This window comes from Musca vetustissima, unplaced genomic scaffold, assembly GCF_032173495.1.
Source record: "Musca vetustissima isolate MV318-11 ecotype Yass unplaced genomic scaffold, APGP_CSIRO_Mvet_v1 utg4359, whole genome shotgun sequence".
Lineage (NCBI taxonomy): Eukaryota > Metazoa > Arthropoda > Insecta > Diptera > Muscidae > Musca > Musca vetustissima.
The window spans coordinates 72,006-85,696 of NW_026882006.1; the positions used below are offsets into that span (position 1 = coordinate 72,006).

General features: G+C 33.8%; 1 protein-coding gene across 14 annotated transcripts in view; it reads right to left on the reverse strand.

Annotated features, from left to right (window-relative positions):
• The window catches only part of LOC133328101 (disks large 1 tumor suppressor protein), a 54,007-nt gene that overhangs the window by 11,758 nt on the left and 28,558 nt on the right, over nt 1-13,691 (reverse strand). For 9 of the 14 annotated variants that reach the window (XM_061536650.1, XM_061536649.1, XM_061536645.1 and 6 more), the window contains 6 exons: nt 4,958-5,512; nt 4,529-4,892; nt 3,335-3,425; nt 828-1,041; nt 334-750; nt 146-248 (listed from right to left, as the gene is read on the reverse strand). In XM_061536650.1, the coding sequence (XP_061392634.1) occupies nt 146-248; nt 334-750; nt 828-1,041; nt 3,335-3,425; nt 4,529-4,892; nt 4,958-5,512 (1,744 nt within the window). Of the gene's footprint in view, nt 1-145; nt 249-333; nt 751-827; nt 1,042-3,334; nt 3,426-4,528; nt 4,893-4,957; nt 5,513-5,859; nt 5,884-13,691 lie in introns of all 14 variants that reach the window. The other 5 variants (XM_061536659.1, XM_061536657.1, XM_061536655.1 and 2 more) reach the window with 2 other exon arrangements.

Below are 13,691 nucleotides of genomic sequence, written 5' to 3' on the forward strand. Positions count from 1 at the left end.
TGTTTAAATACCGTGTGGTGTTTTTTTTACATTATTTTGTCTGCAATACTGCTTTCATTATTATGCATACGATATTATTTTCTATTATTGCCGCTGAGTTAGTTTTGTATAAAAATGATTATTGAAATTTGTCGTTTATACTTACGCTCTTGATCACTACCATCTTCATTTCGTTCATCACGACTCTTCATAAAAGGAAATTTGCGCGAAAATGTAAAATTTTTCTTTTTTCTATCCAGTGTAGATTGCTGAAAACAAACACACACACATGAATGAATGAATGATTTAGTATATTGCTTTCGTCTAATATATATATATATTTTTTTGCCTTACCTTATCTATGTTATTATTTGCACTAACTGCTTGACCTTGAAATTTAACACTACGATCTCGAGCCCGCATCTTCCTCTCCCATCGCCGTTTCGATGGTACAATACCAATTTGATCGTCTTCATTGTCGCCCAGAACACGACGTGCCTGCCACCATTCATCATCGGAGGCATTTGTTACATGTAAAATATCACCATGCCGAAATGGTAGGCCTCGCGACGGCAGACCATCATCACGATTTGGATCGTAATCGAATAAAGCACGAACATACAATGAACGTTTTTGTGTTGTGCGCAGCAGTGTGCCGGTACTGCCAGCAGATAAGGCGGCTTGTTGCTTCAGTTCTTGAATGCGAGCTTCAAAACGATTATAGTCTTCGGGTCGGTATTGGGCCAACAATGTAACAACACCACCAGATTTCTAGTAAACAAAAATAATTGTGTGAAGGAATCATCATGTGAGAAAATTGACCATCTTAATTGTTGGGGATTACCCACCTTCAATGCTAAGGCGGCTTCTTCATGGGTGGCATTCCTTAAATCAATATCATTACAGCTTAACAATTGATCACCACGTTTTAGCTCGCCACCCAAATCAGCTGGTCCACCAGCCAATACAAATGAGACATAAATGCCTTGGCCATCTTCACCGCCCACAATGTTAAAGCCCAAACCTTGTGGTCCTTTTTGTATGGTAATTGTGCGTGGCTCCCTGCAAACAGACATTGCAAAGATGATCATTAGAGGATTAGTGGCGTTATGACAAATTCGATTCGACAGACAACACTTTGAGCACTACACCACAACAAATACAATGTCATAGTATTATTATTATTTTTGCTTAAACATGTAATGGGGAAAACAACAATAAAAACACGTCACTTGGACGGTGGTGGTGGTGGTGGTTTTCTTATGACGATCACGTAGATTATTCACCAACGTACGTAGTAGTAAACGCATTGCCTGTGGAATGTGTTATTGTCTCAGCCGCCAGCAGTTGTCTTGTTGTTGCTATCGTTTCTGCTATTGTTATGGGCTGATTTGGCAATTGTTGTTGTTGTTGCTGCTGCTGTTGGAGGTGGTTTTGTTGATGATGTTTTTGGAGCTCTTTGCAAACAGGCCTCAATAATAAAGGTCTGCGTAAATTCACAATACGTTCATCCAAATTTAGTAATTGCAATTGGAGACAGCTCATTGTTTACTACAATTCCAAAACGACAAAACACACAAAATCAAAAAAAAAAAAATGTATGTAAGCATAGCACTCTGAGTTGCCGGAGAGGAAACGGTCTACGTTTGGATGTGGGTAGGGTTTGATCGGTCGGCCACTTTCAACCAGCCAACTGCAGCAGCTGCTTTAACGTTTTATATATTTCTCCACCGTTTTTTTAATTAATTCACAAAAAAGGAATTTCTACTTGGTTTGCCAAAACATTGACATTTTCGAAAATATTTGCAAAAAAGAAGCGTAACACAGCGAACCATACACGGGAGAAATCACTTCTTAACACCACACATTCACTGCAGGAGATATATTTAACTAAAACACCACAAATTTATGATTTCTGCAGAGAGTTTTAAAGAATATATTTTTTGCACGTGTCTCTTGTTTTGTGTTGTGGATTTTTTTCGGATAAAACAACTTTGATAACAACGAATACGAGAAGAAGCCAGCAAGAGATTGTGAAGGATTGTACGCAAAATTCCATTCTGCATTTCTCTAGATGAATTCCAAATGTTTTATTTTCGGTTAGTAGTAAGTAGTAGTAGCTGCTATCATCTACAGCTAATATCATAACATATCTACCAACTAGCAGAAAAAAATTTTTATCTTTGTATCTAATCAAAAAATAAATAGAAACCATGACATTTCTCATTTAACAGTATAAAAAGTGATAAGCTTATAGGAGAAACCTAACTTTAATATACCCTACACATTATTTAATACAATTTGCATACAATATATATTTATTTATAAAAGAAAAACATGGAAATCCGATTGATCAATTCTATGCTGCCGGACCATCTGATAGTTATTAATAAGACACTGGTTAAGAATCGTTTGAATTTGCAGTCGTTTATTCTTTGATTGTGGCCATAGATTCTATGGCGGCTAATTTGATATTTCACCCGAGTTAGGAGGGCAATTAGCATATCTCTTGAAAGCTGCATAGTCATAGATTTCAATGTCAGCTCCGGACAACTATTTTCAAAAATTATGAGTCGAGACATTTCTCATTTAACAGTATAAAAAGTGATAAGCTTATAGGAGAAACCTAACTTTAATATACCCTACACATTATTTAATACAATTTGCATACAATATATATTTATTTATAAAAGAAAAACATGGAAATCCGATTGATCAATTCTATGCTGCCGGACCATCTGATAGTTATCAATAAGACACTGGTTAAGAATCGTTTGAATTTGCAGTCGTTTATTCTTTGATTGTGGCCATAGATTCTATGGCGGCTAATTTGATATTTCACCCGAGTTAGGAGGGCAATTAGCATATCTCTTGAAAGCTGCATAGTCATAGATTTCAATGTCAGCTCCGGACAACTATTTTCAAAAATTATGAGTCGCTTTAAAATATATTGTGGAAAAACCGACAACTCTGAGATCAAGGAGTAGGTCATATAACCATCTACTTCGGATGCAAAATACTTGGACTTGGATCAGAACCATAAAACTCAAACCGTTTTCCAATTAAATAACGTAAAACCCAGTATTGAAATTGACCCGAAATCTTACCAACATTAATCATCATTTTCATTAAACATCTACACGCACACACCTATATTATTTTATAGCAAAAAATAAAAGTCGAATGTTTCCCTTTTAGGCTCACATACGCTATAGTATATCGTCACATCATCAACCTATATGAATACATCATAACATACATGGTTTATGTTTAAATAGATTTTAGTCACGATTCTTGTTTTTCTTCTTATATACCACAACAAAAAAATACACTTAGTATATATTTGCAAACTCACCTTGTTATGTCCTCGGTGCTAACAGCTCGTGGCGTGCCTGGAGGCACTGTGGCCAATACATTTGATGATGCATACCTAGATCCTGGTTGTTCTATAAGTAGTAGTTGTGTGTGTTTTTGTTGTTTTTGTACAAAAAACATTTCAAATAAAAAAGCGTTCGAAAGAAAAAAACACCCAAATTTTTATGGGGAAAAGGAAATACAAGAAAACAAAAATTAAACATTAGTGGCATTAGAGAAGAAGCAAAGGTTATTGGATGTATTTGTTTCGGATTTGCTTTTTTGTAGAATTTTATTTTTATTTTCATATTTGTTGTAGTGGTAGGTTGGTTTTTCAGAAGCCAGTTGAGTGAGGAAACATTTTTTTGGAAAACATTTCATTTTCATTTTCTTTTGATTAGAATTTAGATTCTGAGAGTTGATTATAGAATAAAGAAAAAAGGAAAGTAAAAAAACGGTCAAGAAAAACAGAGGAAAAAACACACCACTCTTGTATGCAGCAGTAGTAGTTGATGTTCTTATTATTGCAGCAGTAGGACATGCAAACATTTACGAACACATACGACACACAAACGCACGAAAGAAAAACAAAATTCAAATTAACTTCAATGTAAGTAAATAAAAAAAAGAAACGGACAAATTTTAAGCCAAAAAACGTGCAGCAGTTTCATTGCTCATTTCGAGATTTAAGCACTTAACAAAAAAAAAAAATAATAAATCAGAACGAAGCTGTCAGTCAGCAGCATGCAGACCTTATTTTGTATAAATGTTCATACAACATGCAAATATATTCTCAAATAATTATTATATGACTCTAATATGTGAACGAACGCAAGTACGAAATCCAATACTCTACTACTTCAAATAATAATAATAAAGAAAATACATATGTATTTATTTGTAATTTGTTTCACTTTTTCATGTTGTCCACAAGCATACAAGTGTAGCGATGATAGTTTTCTTAGGTTTAGTTTGATTCGATAGTTTGAAAAGGAGATTGATTGGAGAGGGCCATATGGGGATATTTAAATGGGACATTTCTTTCCTTTCAACATAAAACGGGGTTTCTTCATTGGGAAAATGGGATATGATTGATCGATCGATTGATTAATTGTTTGTTTGATTGGGGGTTATTGCAAATCATAATGAAACAAAAACAATTCGAAATGAGGAGAGATTGAAAAACAAAGCTTACGAGGCAAAGGTGACTGGGAGCGAGATGTTGATGGAATTATTTCAGCAACGGCTGGGGAAGATGCATGGTGGTGGTGCTGATTGCTATGGTTAATTGTAGCTGTTGTTGTTGGCATAGCGTTTGTGTTGTTGTTGTTGTTCGTGTATGGTGTGGTGGAAGATGAGCGAGCATAATCAACAACTGTTTGCCCTATAGTATTAATCGCACCTGTTGAATGCGAATTCACTTGATTAATATGATGTCCCGCCGCTGCTGGTGGTAGACTGTGTGCAGTTTTGCCCACAACCAAAGTGACTTTATCGACTACCGATTTCAATGTGGCCACCGCCTGCTCATGGGTAACGTTCTCTAGATTTTTGTCCACCTGTGGAACACGACAACAGATTAATAAAATTATAATGATATCCACAGAAAGATTTGTACACTTACCCCATTGGCTTTTACAGCAATCAATTTATCGCCTATCGATAAACGACCATCAACAGCAGCCGCTCCGCCATCCATAATTTTCGTTACATAGATACCATTGTCGCCTGGTATATGCTGATTACCAATGCCACCGGCTATGGAGAAACCCAAACCCTTATTACCTTTAACCAAATCAATTTCCAATACTTTCGGTCCCGTATCTTCAACATGAGCTGGCGTGGCCATTTGACTGGGATCATCTATGAGTGTACCACCACCGGTACGTTTTCTTTTTACATGTAGTTTGACTACATTGCCGGCCTTTTTCAAAGCTTCTACCGCGGCGGCATGCGGCACATCCACCACCGAAACGTCATTTACCGATACAATGATATCGTTAACGCCCAATCGACCATCAGCTGCAGCAGCACCACCCGGTATTAGTTTGGTAATATAGATTGAAGAATCGGTGCCAATGTGAGGATTATCTGTACCACCGGCTATGGAAAAACCAAGACCGGAATTTCCACGTTCTAACGTAATATCCTCATATATCCAACTTTCATCGCCATTCACCTGAAAATTGGAAAGTTAAATAAACGGAGAATTAGTAAAAGTAAATAGTAGACAAGAATAAGAACACACACATATGGTACATATTTTAATTGAAACAATCAGCTGCTAGTAAAGACAAAACAACAAACATATAGATTGCTAAAAAAACACAATATTATGAGCCACCACTTTCATTCATGTAATATATTTTGCATGAAATTTTTTTCGACGGGAAGGGGGAGATTAAAGGACACATTTTGCACACATGACGAATTGTTACAAAACACACAAATGATAGGATTTTTTTCTGCTGTTAATGTGATGATGTCGATAGCTCATTTGCGAATACAGATTCCAACGATTCTTACCTTATTTGTTGAAGTCCGATGAACCTAGAATATGGTGTTAACACATAAAAATAAATTTAAAATAAAACACAAATTAAAATTCAACTTAAAGCAAACAAAAGAAAAAAATTGAAAAAAGATGGAACTAGAAAAAAAGTAATCTACATGCTGCACAAAATTAATAGTACCATTCATGTATTAAGAAAAGAATTTAATTCTGTGGAATATTCCTGAAAGATTAGTATTCTTTTTTTAACAAACCACTTAAACCTGCCAAGAAAATAAAGGTCTGTTTTTGTTTGACTCCTGACAAATTATGGCCAATGATAGTAACATTATTACAGTACAGAGAAGACGTTGCTCGAAATGGTTGGTATACAAAATTGTCTACGGAAGAGCAAGTGACACTATTCAGATATCTCAATGTTGCAAAGGATTGTGAAGGTCTGATTCACTGCAGTTCCGTTATATATCTGTGTTGAAGTCTTGAAGAACTTTTATTGAAGTTAATCACAGTCAGAAATTAGGCTGCGGTGTAGACCATTTTGGCATTGTGTCAGACACAAACCCTAAGACCTCGTACTGATATTTTCTTATAATTTTTATAGATGCAGTCTTTTTTTAACATAGTCACCAAATTTTGGTACCAAACGATCTTATTTAAACGAATGATGACTTTTTATTATAAAGGTTTAAAGGTATTTTTATATTCAAAGAACGAAGAAAGCCAGATTTTCATTTGAAGCTTAAAAATATATATTGGATGGGCTTTACATTATATTTCTTAAAAATTCACTCCCAAGATACTGGATGGGCTTTGAAAAAATTCTTTAAAAATCAACGCCTAGAGTTGTGGATGGGCTTTAAGTTATATTCCTTAAAAACCCACTCCTAGGATATTGGATGAACTTCAAAAAATATTCTTTCAAAATCCGCGCCTAGGCCACAGAAGTGCTTTAAAAAACATTATTTCAAAATCCATGCCTAGGCTACAAAAGTACTATAAAAAAAAACATTATTTAAAAATCCACGCCTAGGCCGCAGAAGTGCTTGAAAAATATTCTTTAAAAATCCATGCCTAGGCCTTGGATGATGCTTGAAAAATATTTGAACGGAGTCAATTCTGAAATTTGTAGATGCTTAAACTCGATATTTCCACCTGATTTCTATGATATTTTTCCAATTCTTCATACGTAGTGGGAATAAAATTTCGATATTAGATTCCTCATTAAATATATGGTAGGATACGTTCATGTAGATCCAGTGTGTCAACTTTGGTTAACAGCTTTCATATCCATGTCAGAGTTAACAATTGGTTTTCTTTTTTTTAAAGACTGGTCATTTGGACTTTTTACAGTCAGTCTATCATCGCATCCTCTGGCCTCTGACATACTTTTGGATATATGATAATCATAGATAGTTTTGGAAAAGATTGATACGATATGTTACATCTTGACTTGATTGAAGTCGATAAAAATCGTACAATTACAGTGTTTTATAGTATGATTCCGTATATTAACATTTATGTTCTGGTTCCGTAGTAAAAAGTAGTAGAACCTTTTTCTTTCTTTTTTCTATGATATCGAAGAAAATATTGTAAAATCTAGTAGATTCTTGCAGAACGGGAACAGACCATTAGTTGTAAATTTTAAGTTCTTAATTTGGTATTACAGCGAGCAAATTGAAAGACGACTATGAAAAGGTAGTTTTTTCAGTATTCTCGCTAGTGAATTGCTGTTATTTAAAAATCCTTATTTCCTATAATTTTTCCTGTTCAATTTCGGAACATGGGTTCCATATTAAATTGCATTACTATGTCCTTCATTGAAATGTGAGTGTCAGTGGTATACACATTTATTCCTCGGAATACACAACCATATGCCTCCACACCACTAGAAGTGTTCAAGTGCTCTTGAGTACTTAATACGATTTTTTACACAAATTTTAGATTTATGATCTTAAATGTTATGCCTATTCAAAGAACAAAAACGAAAACATATGTTTCAGACAAGCTGTCCCACTCAAGAGAAGAGAAGACAAAGTGTTTTATTTTGAATTCCTGTTTCAAATCCAAAAGGTGAGTAATTCCAATATGATTAAATCTTGAGATCATCAGTTTGGCGTCTGCTATGGACAGTGTGATTTATATTTATACCCTTCACCACACTGTGGTACAGGGTATTATGTCTTTGTGCATATGTTTGTAACAGGCAAAAATAATCGAGATAGACCCATGGTTCCTTTTGAGAATATGCATAGAATCACTTTCTGAGTCGATTTATGCATGTCCGTCCGTCCGTCCGTCTGTCCGTCTGTCCGTCTGTAGATGTTAAATTGTAAACAAAGTACAGGTCGCATTTATGATCCGAATTGGATGAAATTTGGCACACCTCATTTGTTTGGCCCAAGGACGAACCCTATTGAAATTGGGAAAAATCGGTTCAGATTTAGATATAGCTCCCATATATATTTTCGTCCGATTTAATGTAAACGGTCCCTATATATCTTTCGATTTGCATGAAAATTGGCACAGCGTAATGAATTAGGTCTAGAATGATGTGTGTAAAATTTCATAAAAATCGGTTCAGATTTAGATATAGCTCCCATATATATCTTCGTCCGATTTAAGGTAAATTGTGTACCAAAGCCCCTATATATCTTTCGATTTGCACGAAATTTGGCACAGCGTAAAGAATTAGGTCTAGAATGATGTGTGTAAAATTTCATAAAAATCGGTTCAGATTTAGATATAGCTCCCATATATATCTTCGTCCGATTTAAGGTAAATTGTGTACCAAAGCCCCTATATATCTTTCGATTTGCACGAAATTTGACACAGCGTAATGAATAAGGTCTAGAATGATGTGTGCAAAGTTTCGTGAAAATCGATTCAGATTTAGATATAGCTCCCATATATATCTTCGTCCGATTTAAGGTAAATTGTGTACCAAAGTCCCTAAGTATCTTTCGATTTGCACGAAATTTAGCACAGCGTAATGAATAAGGTCTAGAATGATGTATGCCAAGTTTCGTGAAAATCGGTTCAGATTTAGATATAGCTCACATATATATATATATATATAGTTCCTATATATAGCTTCGCCCGATTTTAGGTAAAAAGTCCACTAAAGTCCCTGGAAATCTTTTGGTATAGCGTACTGAATTAAGTCTAGAATGATGTGTGCAAAGTTTCGTGACAATCGGTTCAGATTTAGATATAGCTCCCATATATATTTTCATCCGATTTAAGGTAATTGGTGTATCAAAGACCCTATATATCTTTCGATTTGCACGAAATTGGGCATAGCGTACTGGCATTTGGGTCTATAATAATTTGTGCTAAGTTTCATGAAAATCGGTTCAGATTTAGATATAGCTCCCATATATATTTTTGCTCGATTGTAGGTAATTGGTGCACCAAAGTCCCTGGAAATCTTTTCATTTGCACGAATTTTGGCATAGCGTACTGAATTAAGTCTAGAATTATGTGGCAAAGTTTCGTGAAAATCGGTTCAGATTTAGATATAGCTCCCATATATATTTTCGTCCGATTTTATGTAATTGGTGCACCAAAGTCCCTATATATTTTTCGATTTGCACGAATTTTGGTATAGGGTACGTTGGCCAGCTAAGTACTTTGCTTTGTTACAAGAGACATTTGGGTTTGAAAGTTTTTTTGTATAGAAGCAATAGCTTCTGGGGAGAATATCACAAAAAAAAAAAAAACTAAGGGAACTTATGAGGATCAGTGGCGTGATCCGAAACTATAGTCTTCCCTGCCTTACCCCTCGGCAATCAATGCCATACATTCCCCACTAGTAGATAGTTGTTTTTTATAAAAACAAAATACAAATGGTATCCCAAATAAACCGCCAACACTACTGAAGTACTAAAGTAAGTATAAAATGATGTTGCTAAGCTGCGTGAAAAGATCCATAGCAAGGCCGAATGACACAACGTACTGAAGTAATATAAATTAGTCTCTGGCAATTTTCCCTGAAATCGGTTCAGATATAGATATATAACAAAATCGCGTCGTCTGTTGGGATACATATGTAGAATATACCCAAAGTGGTGAAGGGTATCATATAGTCGGCCCAGCCCGACTTTACTACTTTCCTTACTGGTTTTCATAATATTTTCTTCTTCTTCTTCCGACGTATGTTACCATATGACAATTCCACCATAATTGGGGTGGAATTTAAAGTGCCATGAGTCAATAAGTCTATGTTGCCATCTTCACGGGTATAATGTTATTTCTCACTGGTAAGTATCTTTAGGGTATTTTGTTTGTTCTTAGATTTTGATGTCTGTTTCTTGTAGAATTTCCACAAAGAGTAGTAAGCTTTTATGTAGTTTTTCTTCAGTAGAATATCGATTTTTGGTCGTGGAATGTCTATAATGCGTAATTTTTGAAGTAATGAAAGTCTGGTCTTTGAGTCGATATCTGGGCAATTAAAAATTATGTGGTCCATAGGGTGTATGGCTCCATAGTCACACCTGTCTGAGCTGGTAATGTTAATTTTGTGAAGATGATGTCGCATCTGATTATGCCAAAAAATTTAATCTTGGTTGTCACAACTCCTCGGTGTATTTTTATGTTTTAAAACCAAGGGTGACAGTTGACTCTCGGTGAGAAAGTGAAGAAACGTCTGCCAAATATACTCGCATTCCATTTACTTCATAACATTTTATTTATTATTTATTTATATTTCATATGGCCCTGACTTTCAACCTGGCTGTAAACTACATTTCACAAAATAAATTTCAACATTATAAAGCGGCTTAAACATTTTTTTATTATTTGGATTATGACTATTTCAGTAGGAAAGGAATGAATTGAATGGTCTAATTAAATTGTATCACAACTTAAAAAAAAATTCAACATTATAAAGCGGCTTAATATAAATATGTGCATAAATACGTATAATAATAATTGAATTGAATTTCTTGAAAAAATATTCTTTGCCGATGGTAGATCATAAATAATTAGGAACACAACTGAACTGAACAACTTTGTTTATCCTATCTCCAATACTAAGGCGGATTATATATGTTTGTTGTTTATGAGGCCCCTAACATTGTGAACAATTTGGTTCCACGTTGAATTTATCAGCTGACATAATTTTCATGGTCTTCTAAAAAATAGGTCAAGTTTTATGTTTAATCTGGTGTGAGTAATTAACACATTTTTCTGGTTGCGCCAAGTTATTTGGATTCATTCAGTAATTTTTTTCTTTAATTTTGAAATTGTGCACTCACTTCTCCAATTTCACTTTTTATTTCATTATTAACTATAAAAACACATTATTACATCCAATAATATTTTCGGATTTGTTTACAATTTCGATTCGATTCTTTTTAATACTTTAATATCATATGTCTCTATTTCATCAGAAAAAATAAAAGATCAAAGCTATTCAGATGTATAGATGTAGAATGATATATTATTGCAGTCGTTAATCATAAACGTGATCAATAATCGTGAATAAATTTAATCGTATAAATAATAATATATAAACAATGATCGACATATGTCATTGTTTGATATATTTACTTTGAATAGGAGGGCAGAAGTGGTAAATCTAATATTTAAAAAAATATACACCGTTTTATCTGAGTGTAGATTTCTTATTGTTATTTGTTTTTGTAAGACAGACCAAAATTAAATGCTTTCATAAAATTAACAATAAAATTTGCAAAGCATAAATTATGACATAATTAAAAAAAAAAATGAAGGGAAGAGGGACTACAACATTAAATTAAAAAAGAAACAAACAAAAAAAACTCCAGCATAGAAGCATGTTAATGTGTCGTCCTCTGCCTGTCTCATTTTTTATAACATAAAAATAATAATTCACATTTAAATGAGGCTAACGATAAAGGGCCTTCGTATTTTTTTATCTGTAAGTTAATGGTTGTTGTTATTGCTGCTGTTGATGTCGATATCACCGTGGTAACATGATTTTCTTTGACACACATAGACGACTTTAAAATAAACAAACAAAAAAACAATTACTGTAAATTATTAAAGTACATGAATCTGTAGTATCTTAGATTGTGAATATTCAAATAATGGCCTTGTTAAGTCAAAAATATATATATTTTTCTAAATACTACCCTTTCCATCCATTTCAATATATTCAAGAATCTTATGCTTATCATCTACGTCTCTGCTATTTTATTGCAATAGACACGTATGTAGTTTCGAATCAAAATGCGTTTACAAAAAATCAATAAAAATAATTGTTTAATAGTTCATAAAAAATGGCATAAGTGATATAGTCACGCCATGGAAAATTCCATATACGAGTAAATTGAAATCCTTAGCGTATTTGAAAGAAAATGTCAAAAGTATAAAATGCCATATGTACTTAAAAATTTCAATTACACTCAATATTAAGAAAAATGAGTCCGAATTTGTTAATGATTTAAAAAATTGGGAAGTTTGGGTTTTATTCTGTTTTGGAATATATTGAACAGTTGTTTCTTGAAAGGTGAAAATTAGAAAATCATTCAATCAAAATTAAAAAAAAATTATTCAAAGTTCGATAACAGGGCAATGAATAGTAAGGTCACAGATAATCTAAGTGATATAAGGAATTCATTTTTATTAGGAAACACCTAAGGGTCGTAAAAAAACTACGTGTTTTGAGAAGACTACTACGGGGAAGATAAAAGTCGAATATTACCGCGGAAAACAGACCTGTGATATTCCCAAGTACAGACTTCGACTACAAAGGCTGGATAAGAGAGATCTTTATGATCTAGAAAGAAATTTGATAGCGTAAACGTTTAGATTTAGAGGGCTTTCGGGGAAGTTTCTTTTGTAAATTTTATTTTGGGCAGAATTTTATGAAACTATGAATCAACTGCCAACCAAGTACAACTACAGCCACTGAACGTATTCAGTACAGGTGCGCACCATTCCAAATTGGGAGACAGGAAATTTACTTTAATATTTATATATTCCATTGTGTGCCATCCTATATTTTCAATTTTCATTTCATAATTCTAGGATTTGCAAATAAAAGCTAGACAAAATACAGGCCTGGTGGACATCTGGCATATATAGAAAGTAATATGATTAAACCCTAAGACTCATCACATCAAATCATTACACGTTAGACCCTTATCCACATCAAAATAAAAAAAAAGAAATAGAAGTTCATATAAAACTAGGATGTCAATGATAATCTCTCTCCTTTTATTGAAATCTCTCCTTAATATTGAAACGCTAAGCAGCACCTGATGTAAATATCTAAAAGATTAAAAAATGTTCATTAATGGAGATCTAAAAAAAATCATTTTAAAATTTGGTACCCACCCTATTGTATTAATTGGTGATATTATATAGATTGGGGGTTATTGTCTACTATATTTGATATACAATTTATAAAACTATGTATTAGAGCTTCGGTAGAGATCAGACCAAAAGCCATGTGTATAGATATGACCTTAATATGGTCAAAATATAATATGAGGTCAAACAAATACATTTATTAATAATGTTTGCCAATCATCAAGTACGTGCTAGAAGAGCTAGCTGGCATGGTTTTTTTTTTTTTTTTTTTTTTTTTTTTTTTTGTCAGCTACTTACTAATAAATGCTAAAGCTATACACAAACGCGCTAAGTACAATTATGACGAAGTCAATCATCTTAATCATCATCATCGTCGTCGTCATAATGATTTTTCTCAGCTATAACGATCGCGTTTTCTGTCACTCACATTAAACAACAACAAAAAGAAAAACGTAAATAAGAAAATCTGCTGCTGTTGCCGCTGCTCCTACTACATGCAATTATGGAATTCTTGTGCCTCCCTCCCACCAACCCCTTTCTTCATCTTCCG